Genomic DNA, 13761 nt, shown 5'->3' on the forward strand with positions numbered 1-13761 from the left:
AGGAAGGTGACTTTAAAGGAGCCTAAACATCTAGACATCCACAGGGAAATACATGAAGAGGACGGAAGTACCGATGTGGAAATCACTAAAGAAAAATAAATAGCAAAAGGGACAGCTGCGGATGGAGAGTGGACATAAAAGGGAAGTGGGACTCGGAACGGGCACAGAGGGCCCAGGCAGGGAAGCTAGTGTCTCTGGCAGGAGGCAGGTAGAGAAGAATGCCGGGGAGCTGCTTCTGGAAGGTGGCTTAAAACTCAAAAACGAAAAACAAACCCAGATTTTACACAAGCCATGGTTCATTTAACAAACACGGGCTTGTTGCTGGCCAGACCCTGCACTGGGCTCGGAGGTGTGGGTGACAAGTTGCCCATTCAGTAGTCTGCCTAGCTTCCTGGAACCAGTCCTTCGGGCCCTGAGTGTAGACAAGCCAGCTCTGAAGCCTTTCTCCTCGGGAGCTAGTGTTTACAAAAGTCTCAGTCCACAAAGAGGAAGGAAGACGAACCAGTGAAGAGGGAGGAGCAGGGAGTTGAAGGAAAACAGTTCACACCAGACTGTTTTTTTGAAAAAGGCATGTAAAGGAAAGTGAGAACTTGGGACAGAAAAGTCTCTCCTCAACATTCTTCCCACCGCGACACTGAACAGTGAGAGTTGATTGCTTTTAGGAAATTGCTGAAGAGGAAGAGCAGAACTGTTGGGGGAGGTGGAATTATTATGGAAGCAAATAGAATACAATCCCCATTGCCTTAAACATGAGGAGCCGGTTCCGACCAGCTGGGCGAAGAGTGGCAGAGATGACCAGGCGCCAGGGTATCGGGAAGCGTGGGAGAAGTAGCATCGGCGAGGGCACCCTGGAGGAGGTGGCAGGCAACCGCTGCCTTGGCACTACGCATAGGCGACGTTCGGGCATGCCCAATGTAGTGCGCTTCCTCTGCCCAGTCCTAGGCCCTCTCCCGCCCGCCTCCCACCGCTCGGGAGTCCTGCGCTGGTTCCCAGTACTGACGTCAGTGAGCGATGACCTCAGCGCCCGGGAGGCGCGGGCGAGCAGGCCAGCGGGAGGGCGGGGGCGAGCGAGGGCGGAGGAGAGGGAGGCGGGGCAGCGCGAGAACACGCCCCCATCCGCCAGCCTCGGCCAATGGGCGCCTCCTGCGGCTCCCCGCCTCCGCGAGCGGTATGAAAGGCGCAGCCCGGGGAAAGTCCGGGCAGAGCCCGAGCGGCAGCCGGACCACCCTTGTCTTAATAATACAGCTACTTCCTCAGCCGCCCGACATGAGCCACGGGAAGAGGACCGACATGCTCCCCGAGATCGCCGCCGCCGTCGGCTTCCTCTCCAGTCTCCTGAGGACGCGGGGCTGTGTGAGCGAGCAGAGACTCAAAGTGTTCAGCAGGGCGCTCCAGGATGCTTTGACCGGTGAGCACTCGTCGGGGTCCCAAAGCCACCGGGGCGCGGCTCCTCCTCGCCTGGGATGTCTTTCCCCGCTGTTTCTGGGACGGAGACCCCCTAAGCGAGCAGCTCCGAGCCTCAGAAACCTTGCTCTAATCTCCGAGGACGTCTGTGGTCCCTCTGTCCCTTGGTTTAGGTCTCCGCCTCCCCGCCCTCCAGTCCCCGCCTCGCTCTCAGGGTACTGACCCTCTTCCTTGAGTACATTCCGAGGCCCTAAGAACCCCATGGGAAAAGCCAGTGTCTGCGCTCAGAGTCGAACTCACTTTCTTCTCTGAATCTTGGAGAACCCCCCCTCCCCCGACCCTCGAGGGATGCGGGCCACGAATCCGGCCAAGCTATGCGACTTTATGCACAACTGAACTTTCAACAACTCGAGTCCCAGTCACTGTTGTTGTAGCCCTGTGCCTACAATTGTGCGGGGACCATTCTGCCGCTTGTTTACCCGCTGGAAGTTGTAATCTGGGCCCCCTTTGTATTTTTTTTCTTTTGGTCCCTCTTCGCCATCTGCCACCTATTGTAGTACAGAAAAGAGCCCAGTAGCCTAGCCTGCTGGGTGGGGGGTGGGGGGTGTTGTGAAGGCAGGGCGTGAGGCAAGGAGGTAGAGGAGTGATAAGCAGCCCTTTCGCCTCTGTCCCCAGCTGTTACAGCTGGTTGGTTGCCTTGGGCTGCGATAGCCGTCTCTCAACATGTTGGCACAGATCTGAGAACCAACAGCTGTTTCATCAAAACAAAACCGTTTTTCTTCTCTTACCTTTGCGAAAGGTCTCATAACTCTTCTGCTGGGTGAGGGATGGGAGGCCTGGTGGCTTGCTGGACACCCACAAATGTTTGGCCGCATACTGAACTTTGAAATTTCAGTGTTTGGGTCTTAAGAGGCCCTGCCCGTTCATACTAGTCCTTCCTTCCTTAAGCTGGATTGTGCCAGAAATATCCCTGACCACCGGGAGAGCATCTACCTGAAAGCTCTGGCTGCCTTTCAGTGCGCACGCACTTGGGAAGGACCCAGGGGTCTTTCTAAGTGGCAGGGGGAGTTTAAGGAGAGGCTCTGAAATACTGTCGCTGAGCCCCTCCTCCTCTCTGCTCTACCCTCATCCTCCGCTTGTGGTAAACATCAGAGACAATGTTTTCTAACCAGGCATCTCCCTCTCATTCTTCCTCTACAGATCATTACAAACACCACTGGTTTCCAGAGAAACCCTCCAAAGGCTCTGGCTACCGCTGCATCCGCATCAACCACAAGATGGACCCCATCATTAGCAAGGTGGCCAGCCAGATTGGACTCAGCCAGCCCCAGCTACACCGGCTGCTGCCCAGTGAGCTGACCCTGTGGGTTGATCCCTATGAAGTGTCCTACCGCATCGGGGAGGATGGTTCCATCTGTGTCCTGTATGAGGAGGCCCCGGTGGCTGCCTCCTACGGGCTCCTCACTTGCAAGAACCAAATGATGCTGGGCCGGAGCAGCCCCTCGAAGAACTATGTGATGGCTGTGTCGAGCTAAGGAGGAGCCACCCTGCCCGGGCACTCTACTGTACTCATGCTGCCGTGACAACAGGCCACCGAATACCTCAACCTGGGGAACTGTATTTTTAAATGAAGAGCTATTTATACATGTTATTTTTTTTTTTTAAGAAAAGTGGAGAAAAAAAACCAAAAGATTTTTTTTTTAAAGAAAAAAAATCCTTAAAGGGAGCTGCTTGGAAGTGGCCTCCCCAGGTGCCTTTGGAAAGAACTGTTATTGAATCTGTGAGCCAGTGTTTGCCTAGGGGAGTGGTTTGGGGATTGGCCTAGCCAAGGTAAAGGGGGATTCTTGGCTGATCCCCCAGGAGGTGGTAAAAGGGAGCAAGCAAGGTTAGCAACTGTGAATGAGAGGGGTCAGGCTCTGCCCTGGGTTACCGTCCCAGCTGGGATGCCTGTCTACCTGGTTCCTCTCTTACTCAGGGGCATTCAAGCCTGGTCTTAAATAATACTACATTGCCTAATCTTTTGTTTTTCTGCTGAGACCCCGGGTGGAGTGAAAGACCTCTCCTTGTTCCTTCTGTTCTAAGCAGGTTTTCTTGAAGTCTTGTCTTGTTTCTGATTCTATCCTCAGGGGCCTGGAAAGGTTGTTTCCCAGCCAAGAATCTGCGGCCACTTTTGGAGGGTGGGATGTCAGGCAGGTGTGCAGAGACTTTGGGTCTAGATGGAGGGGAACAGCACAAAACCGTCACTCTGCACTCTGCTGCTTCGTAAGCATGCATGGCGAATAATTTAGGGGTGATTTGCAATGGAATTTTGGGACCCAAAGAGGGTTTTTCCCCCTCATTTTTTCCTAAACCTTCCTTTTGGGAACCACGTGAAAGTCTGAATGCTGCTACCATTATTCCTTTGAGAGGTGGTTCAAAGCTCCAGGGGACTGCAGGTCCTTTCTCACCGCCTTCCCTTCAAGACTCGCTTGCTTGCGCTCCCTCTTTCCCCTCTTTCATGTGGCTGGGTCCCGGAGGGCACTGTTTCCTAGGACAGGAGTTCGCAATCACTGTGCAATAGTCCCAGGAAACTCCCAGCCCCTCCTGGTGCCCTGGTGGGTGTTAGGGGCCTGCCTTTCCCGGTCTCCTAGGGGTTCTGGCTGGTGGTGGGCCTTGCCGAGAGCCATCTTCCTGGGCTGCAGAGTGCCTGTGCCCTACAGGACTACCTGGTATTCTTGGAGGGTGGCCACTAAGCCACAATTTGGGCACTGCTTTATCTCCTTGGTGCTCAGAGCACCTGTGGGGGAGGTTGTCTGTAAAATCCAAATTTGTCTGTAGGTTGTGCAATATTTACTGTTCTTAGTTGGGGAAAATTTTGGAAAACACTGGGAAGAAATGGCTGTCCTTCAGGTTCGGTGACAGTGCTGAGGGGGCCTCAGAAGGCCTCCAGTCTCTCAAACTGAAGGACAGAGTTAGAGCCAGCGGGTCACCTTCTCCTTAACGAGGCCTCCCCTGCCCCATTTCTCTCCACTGCCATGGCATCCCGTTTCCTGGGTTTCTTAACTCCTCAGTTTCTACGCAAAGGTGCTATTTACCAAACACTCTACCCAGCCTGCTCTGGCACTCTCAGCTTTGCACAGCCTTCCCAGGCGGCTTCATCTCTTGCTTTAAAGTTAACTCTGGGCCCACAGTCTCGAAAGCTGTGGGTTTAAACAAAGCTGTGAATTGCTGCAGATGGTTCTCGTGTCTTGTCCACAAACAGGTCCCTGCCTTCTTAGAAGCAGCCACCTGGTCTCATGCTGAGATCTGTTCTTTCTTGTCGATGTTCACTTTAAAAATGACAAAACCCCCAGAGCTGGACTGTTGAGCAGGCCTGTCTCTCTTATTAAGTAAAAAATAAGTAATAGTGGCACGTTTGTAAGCTATTCTGACAGAGAAGACAAAGGTTACTTAATTGTATAATAGCGTTTTTATATGGAAGACTGTACAGCTTTATGGACATATGTACACTTTCGTTTTTAATAAAAATGTAGCAGATTACGTGTGGTGTAGAGAAGGTAACATTCCATACTGCCGACGGGCATTTCCCTCTCAAATCCAAACCCTTTCTTTGTGTTTTGTGGTATTCATCAGTTGCCCTGGGTCTGTCTGTAGCGTGCAGATGTTACAGAAGATAACCTAGGTGTGTGGTGATGTCATTCCCGTGCGATCCCCCTACTCCAGGAGGAGCTCCCTACTTTTCTGACTATTCTCACGGGTCTCTAAAAATATGCTGTTTGAACATTCGGCAGCCTAGTTAGTCCATCTTCCACCCGTGGCAATTCAGCTCGCCTGTGGAGCTGGCCTTCTGGGTCCACGGCTGTGGAAGCAGCCAGCCATGGCTGGAAATCATACAGGAAAACAATTCAGGAAGTTCCAAAAAACAAAATGTTGACATGCCCCACGCTAAACACACCAGCCCATGTGATGTGGCTGCAGTCACACGCGAGCACACTGATGTTCCTCCTGGCACCCACAGGTCGTCCGTGGGGTCCAATTTGAGCACATCCAGTCATATGCTGTGACCTCAGGCCCACAGAGGCAGCATCTGTACCTGGCAGGTACAGAATTTCCCTGGCCATTCCAGAAACAGTATAGTTGAACATTCCCAATGTATTAGGCATTGCAGACAATCTTCTAATTTAAACTGTGTGGGAGGATACTCAGATAAAATTGCTAAGTTATTTTATAGAGGACACTTGAGTATCTACAATGGTCTTGGAACCAATCCCCTAGCAGATGCTTGGTGACCTGACTATATCATCAATGACTATGAAAAATAATTAAAACACACTGTTTCTCACAGAACTCCAGTGGCGAGCAGAAGTTGACCCTTGTAAACTACTTTTGACCACATGGAGAGGATCTATGCAAGAATAATAAGTTGTTGTGCTTGGTTTGGGGGGTCTTTCCTAGAATTTTGATAAAGACTCAGCTCCCCACTAAGGCTACAGGCACATTTTTGACCCACGTTGGATGTTTCTCTTGGCCCAAAGTGAGCTGTTCTAAATTTTTAAGCCTACTCATCTCATTTCCTACTCCACAGTTTTGTACACAAACATGCAGCTTGTCCTGAGTGTTCTTGGTCAGAGTTAGACAGGAAAACTGGGTGCTTATATCCTACGTGTGAGGAGAGAAAGGGAGTCAGGGCCTGGGCAGGGGCAGTCAGTGCGTCCGTGTTATGGATGGAATATTGGAGCCCGCTAATGTCAGGGGTGCCACAGGAATGTCCTTCATTTGTTCCTCTCTGTTTGGATGCAAGGACAGGGTTAGGGTCCAGGAATGTCTGCTCATCTTTGGCGTTCTATTCTTTTGCACTATTCAACTCAAAGTCTGCGTCTATCTTCTTGCTTCCTAAAAGGCCCCGATCCTAAGGGACATTTCAGCATTTAGTGGAAGACTTAATGACATCCAGGGAAGGTTGTCTGGAGGCCAACAGGACAGGCCAACCCCACCTTTGTCAGGGAAAACACAGAATGGTGGATTGATCTTGGGCTTGCTTTTGGTTCTTGGTAGGCTACTAAGGGCCACTCCATTTATATAAGAGGGCTCTGTGATCCAGGAAGGTGGTACTTCTTTTGGACCCGACCAGTATCAGTAGGAGCAGAGAACACCTACTAGCTGCTGGGTGTCTTGGGCTCTGAATGGAGTAACAGGTAGTTGCTTTTCCTGGGATCTAAAACTAGGCTCTCAGCTCCCCTGCAACTTGGTAAACCAAGGCAGCCTAGAGTGCTGTGCATGGTCAGCTGTTTGGGGATGATAATGTCCCTCCCCAGAGAGTCTGGGCAAGGCGCTGGCAGCTGTAGATTAAGTGTCCATCATGGCTTCTGATAAGGTTTGGGTGGAGGAGGCCTTGAAGCTGCCAAAAACAAGCCCCAGGAGGAAGAAACCACTTCTGTGGGTCTGGCACTGGTTCCTACAGCTTTTGGTGAGAAAGGATACCGAGGACTCAAGAGCCCTGGTTCCCAGGTCAGCATCAGCATTCCTGACCTCATGAAATTATTGCAATAGAAGTTTGTGGTTGAGAGGGAAAATATTCAGTTTGTGATTCTTTACTGCAAGTAACTTGTTAAGTTTGGAAAAGTCATTCAGTTTTTCTTGTCTTAGAACCTAGCAGAGTGAGCTGAGTATGGTGAATGATGTTATAATCCTAGCTCTTGGAAGGCCGGGGTGGAAGGATAACCATGAGGCTAGCCTGGACTACAGAGTAAGCTTCTGTCTCAGAAAGAAATAGATGGAGGGGGAGAGGAGAGGAAGGAGGGGAGAGAGATGGGGGAGGAGGAGAGAATATATATATATATATATATATATATATATATATCATCTAATGTCCCTAAATGCCCCTGTTCTTTTCTCAGTCTAAACCATCCTTTCCTGCCACCTTGGCAGACACTGGAGAACCAAATGAGAACCATTACCATCATTCTTTTCAACTAGGTGAACCGAAAGGTAACTAAGGTGGGAATGGAGTCAGGGGTTCGTCTCTAGCTTGCATCACACTGCTGCCTGCTAAGGTTCCCATCTCCAAAGACAATGAGGGGGGCATGCATGGAATTGAGAATGAAGACATAAGAGCCAGGGGAGTCTATTTCAGGTCTACTCCCTGGCCACTGACTGGGCAGCATGGGGCAAGTGGCCAGCATGGCTTAGTTTCCTCAGGTTTGGAGTGGGGTTTCAAATGCAGCCCATTTCAACAAGTCACAAAGATGGCATTTGACCTACCAGTTGCTTAGACTGGTTCTACTCCTCAGTGAATAAGAATTCCCATTGCCGATGGACGTTAACCTCATCTCTCAAGGGCCCTGAATTGATCTTGAGGTCAGTGTCAAATAAAGTAATACAGTCTGCTAGTTTCTTCAGGTGTGATTGCAGTTAATACAATCCTGCGGCCTCTCCCTCAGCCTTTGTGTGAAAGTCCACTTACTTCTAGAACCCTGGCAAGGGTAACTTGAAAGTAGGCACACTGATTGGATGACCTCTGCCATTTTCCTGGAAAAAGCACGGTGCTCTTGCTACTCACTGGGCCCGTGACCAGGTTGGCTGGCTCTGTGGGCCTGCTTGTGGGTTAACTTCAAACCAGCTACGTGCTAATCCACACACAGAGTGGGTGGGGAAGGGGTTCTCCAATAGCAGCTTTCCCTGTCTGTGCACTCACCCCCACATGCTCTCCCTTCCCAGAAAGGAAATAAATGGGGAAGGTGAGTCGGGCAAGCCTGAGCTCTCTGGCTTTGTTTCCTTACGATGTCTTTGCAGAGTTGGCAGAGAAACCATTTCTGTTCAGTCTGAGAGGCTGCCAAGCCTTGGGATAATGATCTCTAGCAGGACTGTGCCCTGGATGCGTGGCCTTTCCCCTGCTTTGATAGCCTGGCTATCAAAAGTTCCAAGTTTTTTTTTTTTTTTTTCCCCAGCAGAAACCCGGCCCTACCACTTACCACCCTCATTCCCACAAACAAGGGCGGGCCTTAGCTCAACCCTTGTCCACTGAGCCGGACAGCCTGTCTGGAGTACATCAGATAAGAGGCAGTAACAGCTGGGTGGGTTGAATAAGTGTTGCTTTATTTACCAGCACTCGGGGAGAGGGCGTTTAAACTCTGATGGGCATCAGGCAGTATATGAGTGAGGACAGCTGGGTAGAGGCTGGAGCGAGCCTGCAGAGTGAGTCTCAGCCTTGTTAGAAAAGGGCCTCCAGGCCTTGGCTCTAGTCCACTGTCATCATGCAAAAGACACAAGATACTGTGGCTTTATTTGTTGTTTGTTTGTTTGAGACAGACTCACAGGTATCCCTGGCTGGCCTGGAATCGGCTATGTACCCAAGGGTGAACGTGAACTCCAGAAGCTCCCGTCTGTGTCTCTTAAGTACTGGGATTATAAACACAGGCTGGGGATTAGACCCAGGGCTTTGTTCATGCTAACCAAGCACTCTCCCATCTAAGTTACATCCCATCCAGTCCATGGTTTTTTTTTTTGTTTGTTTTGCTTTTTTGACAATTATATGCATAGGACCCTGGGGTATGACTTCTGAAGCATCCAGAAATGAAGAGGTGGGGGTTCCTTCTCCAGCCCTCACAGGAGGAAGGTTCTGTGTTGAGGACATTACCCGTAGACTGACAGGTCCTGATCTCCAGAGAGGCACCTCTGACTCCTTCCTAATGGAGCTAAAGATACACAGGGGCCTACCTCTGCTTCCCCCAGGACGTAGGAAGCAGCTTCCTCCATGTTTACCCGGTGCCCATTCACCTGTGTAAGGGACTGTGGCCTCTGGATCTTTGCCCAAGGAATGCGCCATCTTCTTCTGTCCACCCACTGATTCCTGGGGAACTCACACCTCAGACAACTTCTCTGTGACATCTCCTTGGTAGGATACACGGCTTTCCTCTGGGTTCTCAGGAGGCTCACTTCTCACCACTGGCCCTTGTAACTTGGAATCTGTGGGAAGCTAGAACACATCCAGGTTCTAATCACATCCTGGGTCTAATCCCCAGCCTATGTTTATAATCCCAGTACTTAAGAGACACAGACGGGAGCTTCTGGAGTTCACGTTCACCCTTGGGTACTTAGCCGATTCCAGGCCAGCCAGGGATACCTGTGAGTCTGTCTCAAACAAACAAACAACAAATAAAGCCTGACCGCTGTCTGGTCCTTCACAGGTGCCAGTGAATACTGATCCAGGGAGAGAAAGTTGTAGGTGACCGGAGTGGAGGAAGGCAGATGAAAATAATTTAGATCAGAGATGATCTTTAAAAAAAGAAAATGAAGCCCATTCAGGATTGGTCATTATTAGTATGTTTCGGCTCCAAATATCTGGGACTCACTGGGAGCCTGTGACCACATCTTATTAAGAAAATCTAGGGCTTTGAATCTCGCTGTCTCTCGGGACTTAAGAGCCTATACTGACACATCATAATACGCCTTAGTTATCCATTAACTCCCTAAGTACATCCACACAGTAATCACCAGGAGAGAAGGCTAGGCAGCTCCGGGGAAGGACTCTGACTTTGGCTGTTGAAGCCTGAACAGCTGCAGCGCCCTATTCAGTCCCCAACAGTCTCCTCTCCACAGCTGATCTGGACTAGCTGCTAGGTCGTGGGAACAGCCCCAGAGAAATGGGAGGCCTCCCTGCCGGGCTGGTAGGAAATGGCAGTGCTGGTGAGGTCTTTGGCACCCGCAAAGACCTTCCCTGCTGTGGGTCTCGGCTTTCTTAATTTTAAGGCAACTCACTGTGTAAGCCAGTCTCACAAATTCCGGTTCTGTTTCCAGATGGAATGGGGGATCTCCGGAACCTGTCGCATTTCCCGACAGCACAGAGCCCAGATCTTGCCCTGTTGCCCCCAAGCACCCAGGCAGCCTCTGCTGGGGCTCCTGTGCCCACTTCCTTCCCGGCCAGCATCTTGGGACAAGCCCAGATTCTCTCTCACTGTGTCATTTTTCCCTGTTACCTTTCTTTGCCATTCTAAACCCGTGAGATGGCAGTAAACCCAAGGCCAGGACCCTTCCCCTTGTCACATCTTTTCCTGTTTATGTTTCTCCAGAGCAGGGGTCCTCAACCTTCCTAATGCTGCAACCCTTTAATTCAGTCCCTCATGTTGTGCTGACCCCTAGCCATAAAATTATTTTTGTTGCTACTTCGTAACTAGTTTTGCCACTGTTTTGAACTGTAAATATTTCTGGAGATAGAGGTTTGCCGAGTGGACAGCAGCCCCTAGGTTGAGAACCTCTGCACTAAAGCCCTGCGTGCGAGTCCTTTTTTCCTTTGTCCGTGTTTGTGTGGCACGGGAGTTCTTCCTTTTGGAGTCTGAGCACCTGCCCTGTATACCCAGGCACTCGGTCTGATGCCGTGCAATGCCATGGTCCCCAGCTCTCTGAGATACAGTGACCTTGACCACAGAGGAAGAAAGCAAAGCCCTCGTGATCAGAAGGGGAGGGTGGGCATGGTCTTAAAGCAGAGTGTATGCTTGTTCCTCCCTCTACTGCCTCTTCTGTTACCTGCCCTGAAGAACTCCACCGTCTGCTGTATATGTGTCCTTAGCTCAGGGCTCAGGAAAAATGTCCACACTCTCAGAACACCGCGTTGCAGTCCTTTATGATGCATACACATCCCATTGTTGTTTGAACTTAAAATAAATGCAGTTAGTCCGCACTTTTTTTTTTTTTTTTTTTTTTGAGACAGTCTCATGTTGCCCTGCCTAGCCTTGAACTCAAGATGTAGCTAGCGATGACTTGGAACTTCTTTTCTTGCCTCTACTTTCTGAGGGCGAGATTGCACGTGTGCACCACCATTCCTAGCTTATGTGCTGGGGATTAAACCAAGGGCTTCGTTCATGCTGCCAATTGAGCGTCGACCAGTTGAGTCCTCTACCACCTGAGCTACGCCCCCAGCTCCTGGTAACACTTCTTATATTGTTCTCCAACTGCCACCCCAGGCTTCTCCACGACAGGAGCCATAGTCTTTCATTGTCTATTCTCCCTGTGTGCTGGTCTACCAGTTTGTACAGAGCAGGCCTCAGCACACTGCCAGTGGAGTGAAAAGATCAAAATGACCACTCATGCCCACAGGCAGTTGCAGGGCCTGCTCCTGTTCTCCTGTCCTCCCATTCTGGGGCTAAAAGAGACTTTTCCCTTTGGGAAATTTTCCTAAGAAAGGCAAGTAGCTCCACAAGCTGAGTCGGCCTACCTGTGCACGCAGGGTGCACAGTCTCACTTGGGCCAACATCATCCGGGTGGACAATGGTGGCAGAGCTTCCTTTGATTGTTTCAGCTCAGATTGCTCAGTCCCGAAACACAGCTTGAGATAACAGGCAGTGAATGAGCAAACAGCGGTGGGAATCTGGACGGATGAGCTCACGAATACGTGTACATGCACTCCTGAAGGAGCTTTCATACATAGAACGTGGGCTCATTCCTTCCTCAGGGGCTCTGATTTCATGCTTGGACCTCTGGCTTAAAGAGGCTCAAAATCAGAGGCTGGGGTGAAGATATGAAAAGCCCTCCAAGGAGTCTTTCTTGTCCTGGTACTGTGAAAGCTGGTGCCCGTGTGTGTGTGTGTGTGTGTGTGTGTGTGTGTGTGTGTGTAAAGGTGGGGGTGAGGTGCTGTTCAGCTGTCAGTTCTCAGCAGCTGGTGGATGCCAAGAGCAGTGCAATTAAGCACTGGGCCCCTCCCCCAGCCCTGCATCCCCAAACCTTTTTTTCTCTTGGGCGGCACTCCCTTGCCAGCTGCCCTCTCCTCCAGGTGTTTCCTGTACCCTCTCTATTTGCTGGCTGGAGTGGGGAGGGAGTCTGGTCTGGTTTCTTGTTAGCCAATGGCAGCCCAGCGTAGGAGGCCCGTGTTGCTGTATCTGGGGAGAACAGACCACAAACAGCAGCTGCCTCTTGGCACCTGACTTTCAGAGAGCATGTAAACAGTGATGGGTAAGAAGGAAGACCAGGGCAGGGCTGCTGGTGAGTCACTCGGGAGGGAGGGAGCATTTTTGTAAGAATCGTGTTCACAGCTCTGATCCCCAATTTTCCTCTCTAGAGGGAAAGGAGGGATCAGGGCCTAAAGTGGGGGTTACCCCCAAGGACCGAAACATTTATTAAGTCAAATCCTGGTGTAAGAAACCCAGGGATTTGACTTATTAAACACCAGGTGACCCTCCTCATCCTTCTGCCGTGAAATGGATGGAGTTGCCTGCAGGAGATCCTGGCAAAGTCTCAATATCCTTAGTCCATGCCTTGAAATACCTAAATGCTTGCCTACCTCAATTCCAAACCTCATATCCCAGCCACAGCTGGGTTTCTCCCCAGCCACTCACTCAGGCAGGCAGGGAAGCGATTTGAGCTGAAATGATACACATAACCTCATGATGGTTTCACTTCTGCCTTTGATCCGGCTGGGCTGTTAAATCTGAGAGACCAGGGCTGAGGGTTTGGATGCCCTGTTTTGTCTGTAGGGCTTGCAAAGGGCCTGGCACTTAGTAGGTCCTCAGCAATAGTACCGTGGTTGAAAACATAACCCCAGAAACCAGAGCAGCACACGACAGAAGCGAGACACACATCTCATGAGATCCTCGGAGCGACCCTGTGGGGCTGGCACCGCATGTGACAACCAGAAGACAGAGGCTCAGCTCGAGCAAACTGTCCACAGGCACAGCGCTAGGAAATACAGGACTACCTAAATAAACAGAAGCAGCAAACAAGGGAGAGGAGGGGAGGAAAGACAAGAGGCAGAGAGCAGGAGGATAAGGAGATTAAAATGAAGCCTCTAACCATCATTAGCGAAGCCACACTGAGTCCAGGCTTTCTCCCGGTTCTCCCCGCCGCTCTCTCTCAGCCTTCAGGACCTTTATCCACAGCGGAGTGTACTCTCTGCAGGTAGTGTACACAAGGGAAACAGTCTGGAATCAAAATCACACATATCAATTATGGCCAGGCTCAGACTGCTTCTTCTTGTAACATTGCTACCATTTCTTTAATGATGTTTATCTTACTGCTGGGGATTGAACCTGGGGCCTCCTGGACACCAGCAAGCTCTACTGCCTTCCTATATCCTGGGCTCTTTAGACTTTTTGTTAGTTTATTTGTTGTTTGCTTGGGGTGGGGGAATCTTTTGAGACAGGGTTTCCCTGTGTAGCCCTGGCTGTCCTGGGATTCGCTCTGTAGACCAGGCTGGCCTCAAACTCACAGAGATCCCCATCTCTGCCTCCCGAGTGCTGGAATTACAGGCGTGTGCCATCATGCTGGGGTTTTACAGGAGCGTGCCATTGTGCTGGGATCACAGGCATGTGCCACCGTGCTGGGGTTTTACAGGAGTGTGCCACCATGCTGGGGTCACAGGCGTGTGCCACCGTGCTGGGGTCACAGGCG

The 13761-nt window shown here is 50.8% G+C and overlaps 1 protein-coding gene and 1 long non-coding RNA gene across 2 annotated transcripts in view; one reads left to right on the top strand and one right to left on the bottom strand.

The window, feature by feature from the left end:
- Positions 1–1188: 1188 nt before the first annotated feature.
- On the top strand, positions 1189–4923 carry Btg2 (BTG anti-proliferation factor 2). The gene is made up of 2 exons (XM_050147753.1): positions 1189–1408; positions 2605–4923. Exons 1-2 carry the CDS (start codon positions 1267–1269, stop codon positions 2937–2939), a joined length of 477 nt encoding a protein of 158 aa, XP_050003710.1. The 5' UTR covers positions 1189–1266; the 3' UTR covers positions 2940–4923.
- A 3543-nt stretch (positions 4924–8466) lies between these two features.
- Positions 8467–13761, bottom strand: part of LOC126505113 (uncharacterized) — an 11411-nt gene continuing 6116 nt past the window's right edge. The window contains exons 3-5 of the long non-coding RNA XR_007592816.1: positions 13165–13292; positions 9160–9358; positions 8467–8628 (exon numbers count right to left, since the gene is read on the bottom strand). This is a non-coding gene — a long non-coding RNA (uncharacterized lncRNA). The remainder of the gene's footprint in view (positions 8629–9159; positions 9359–13164; positions 13293–13761) is intronic.

This window comes from Alexandromys fortis, unplaced genomic scaffold (assembly GCF_014885135.2).
Source record: "Alexandromys fortis isolate MF-2015 unplaced genomic scaffold, M_Fortis_MF-2015_v1.1 scaffold_58, whole genome shotgun sequence".
NCBI classification, from domain to species: Eukaryota; Metazoa; Chordata; class Mammalia; order Rodentia; family Cricetidae; genus Alexandromys; species Alexandromys fortis.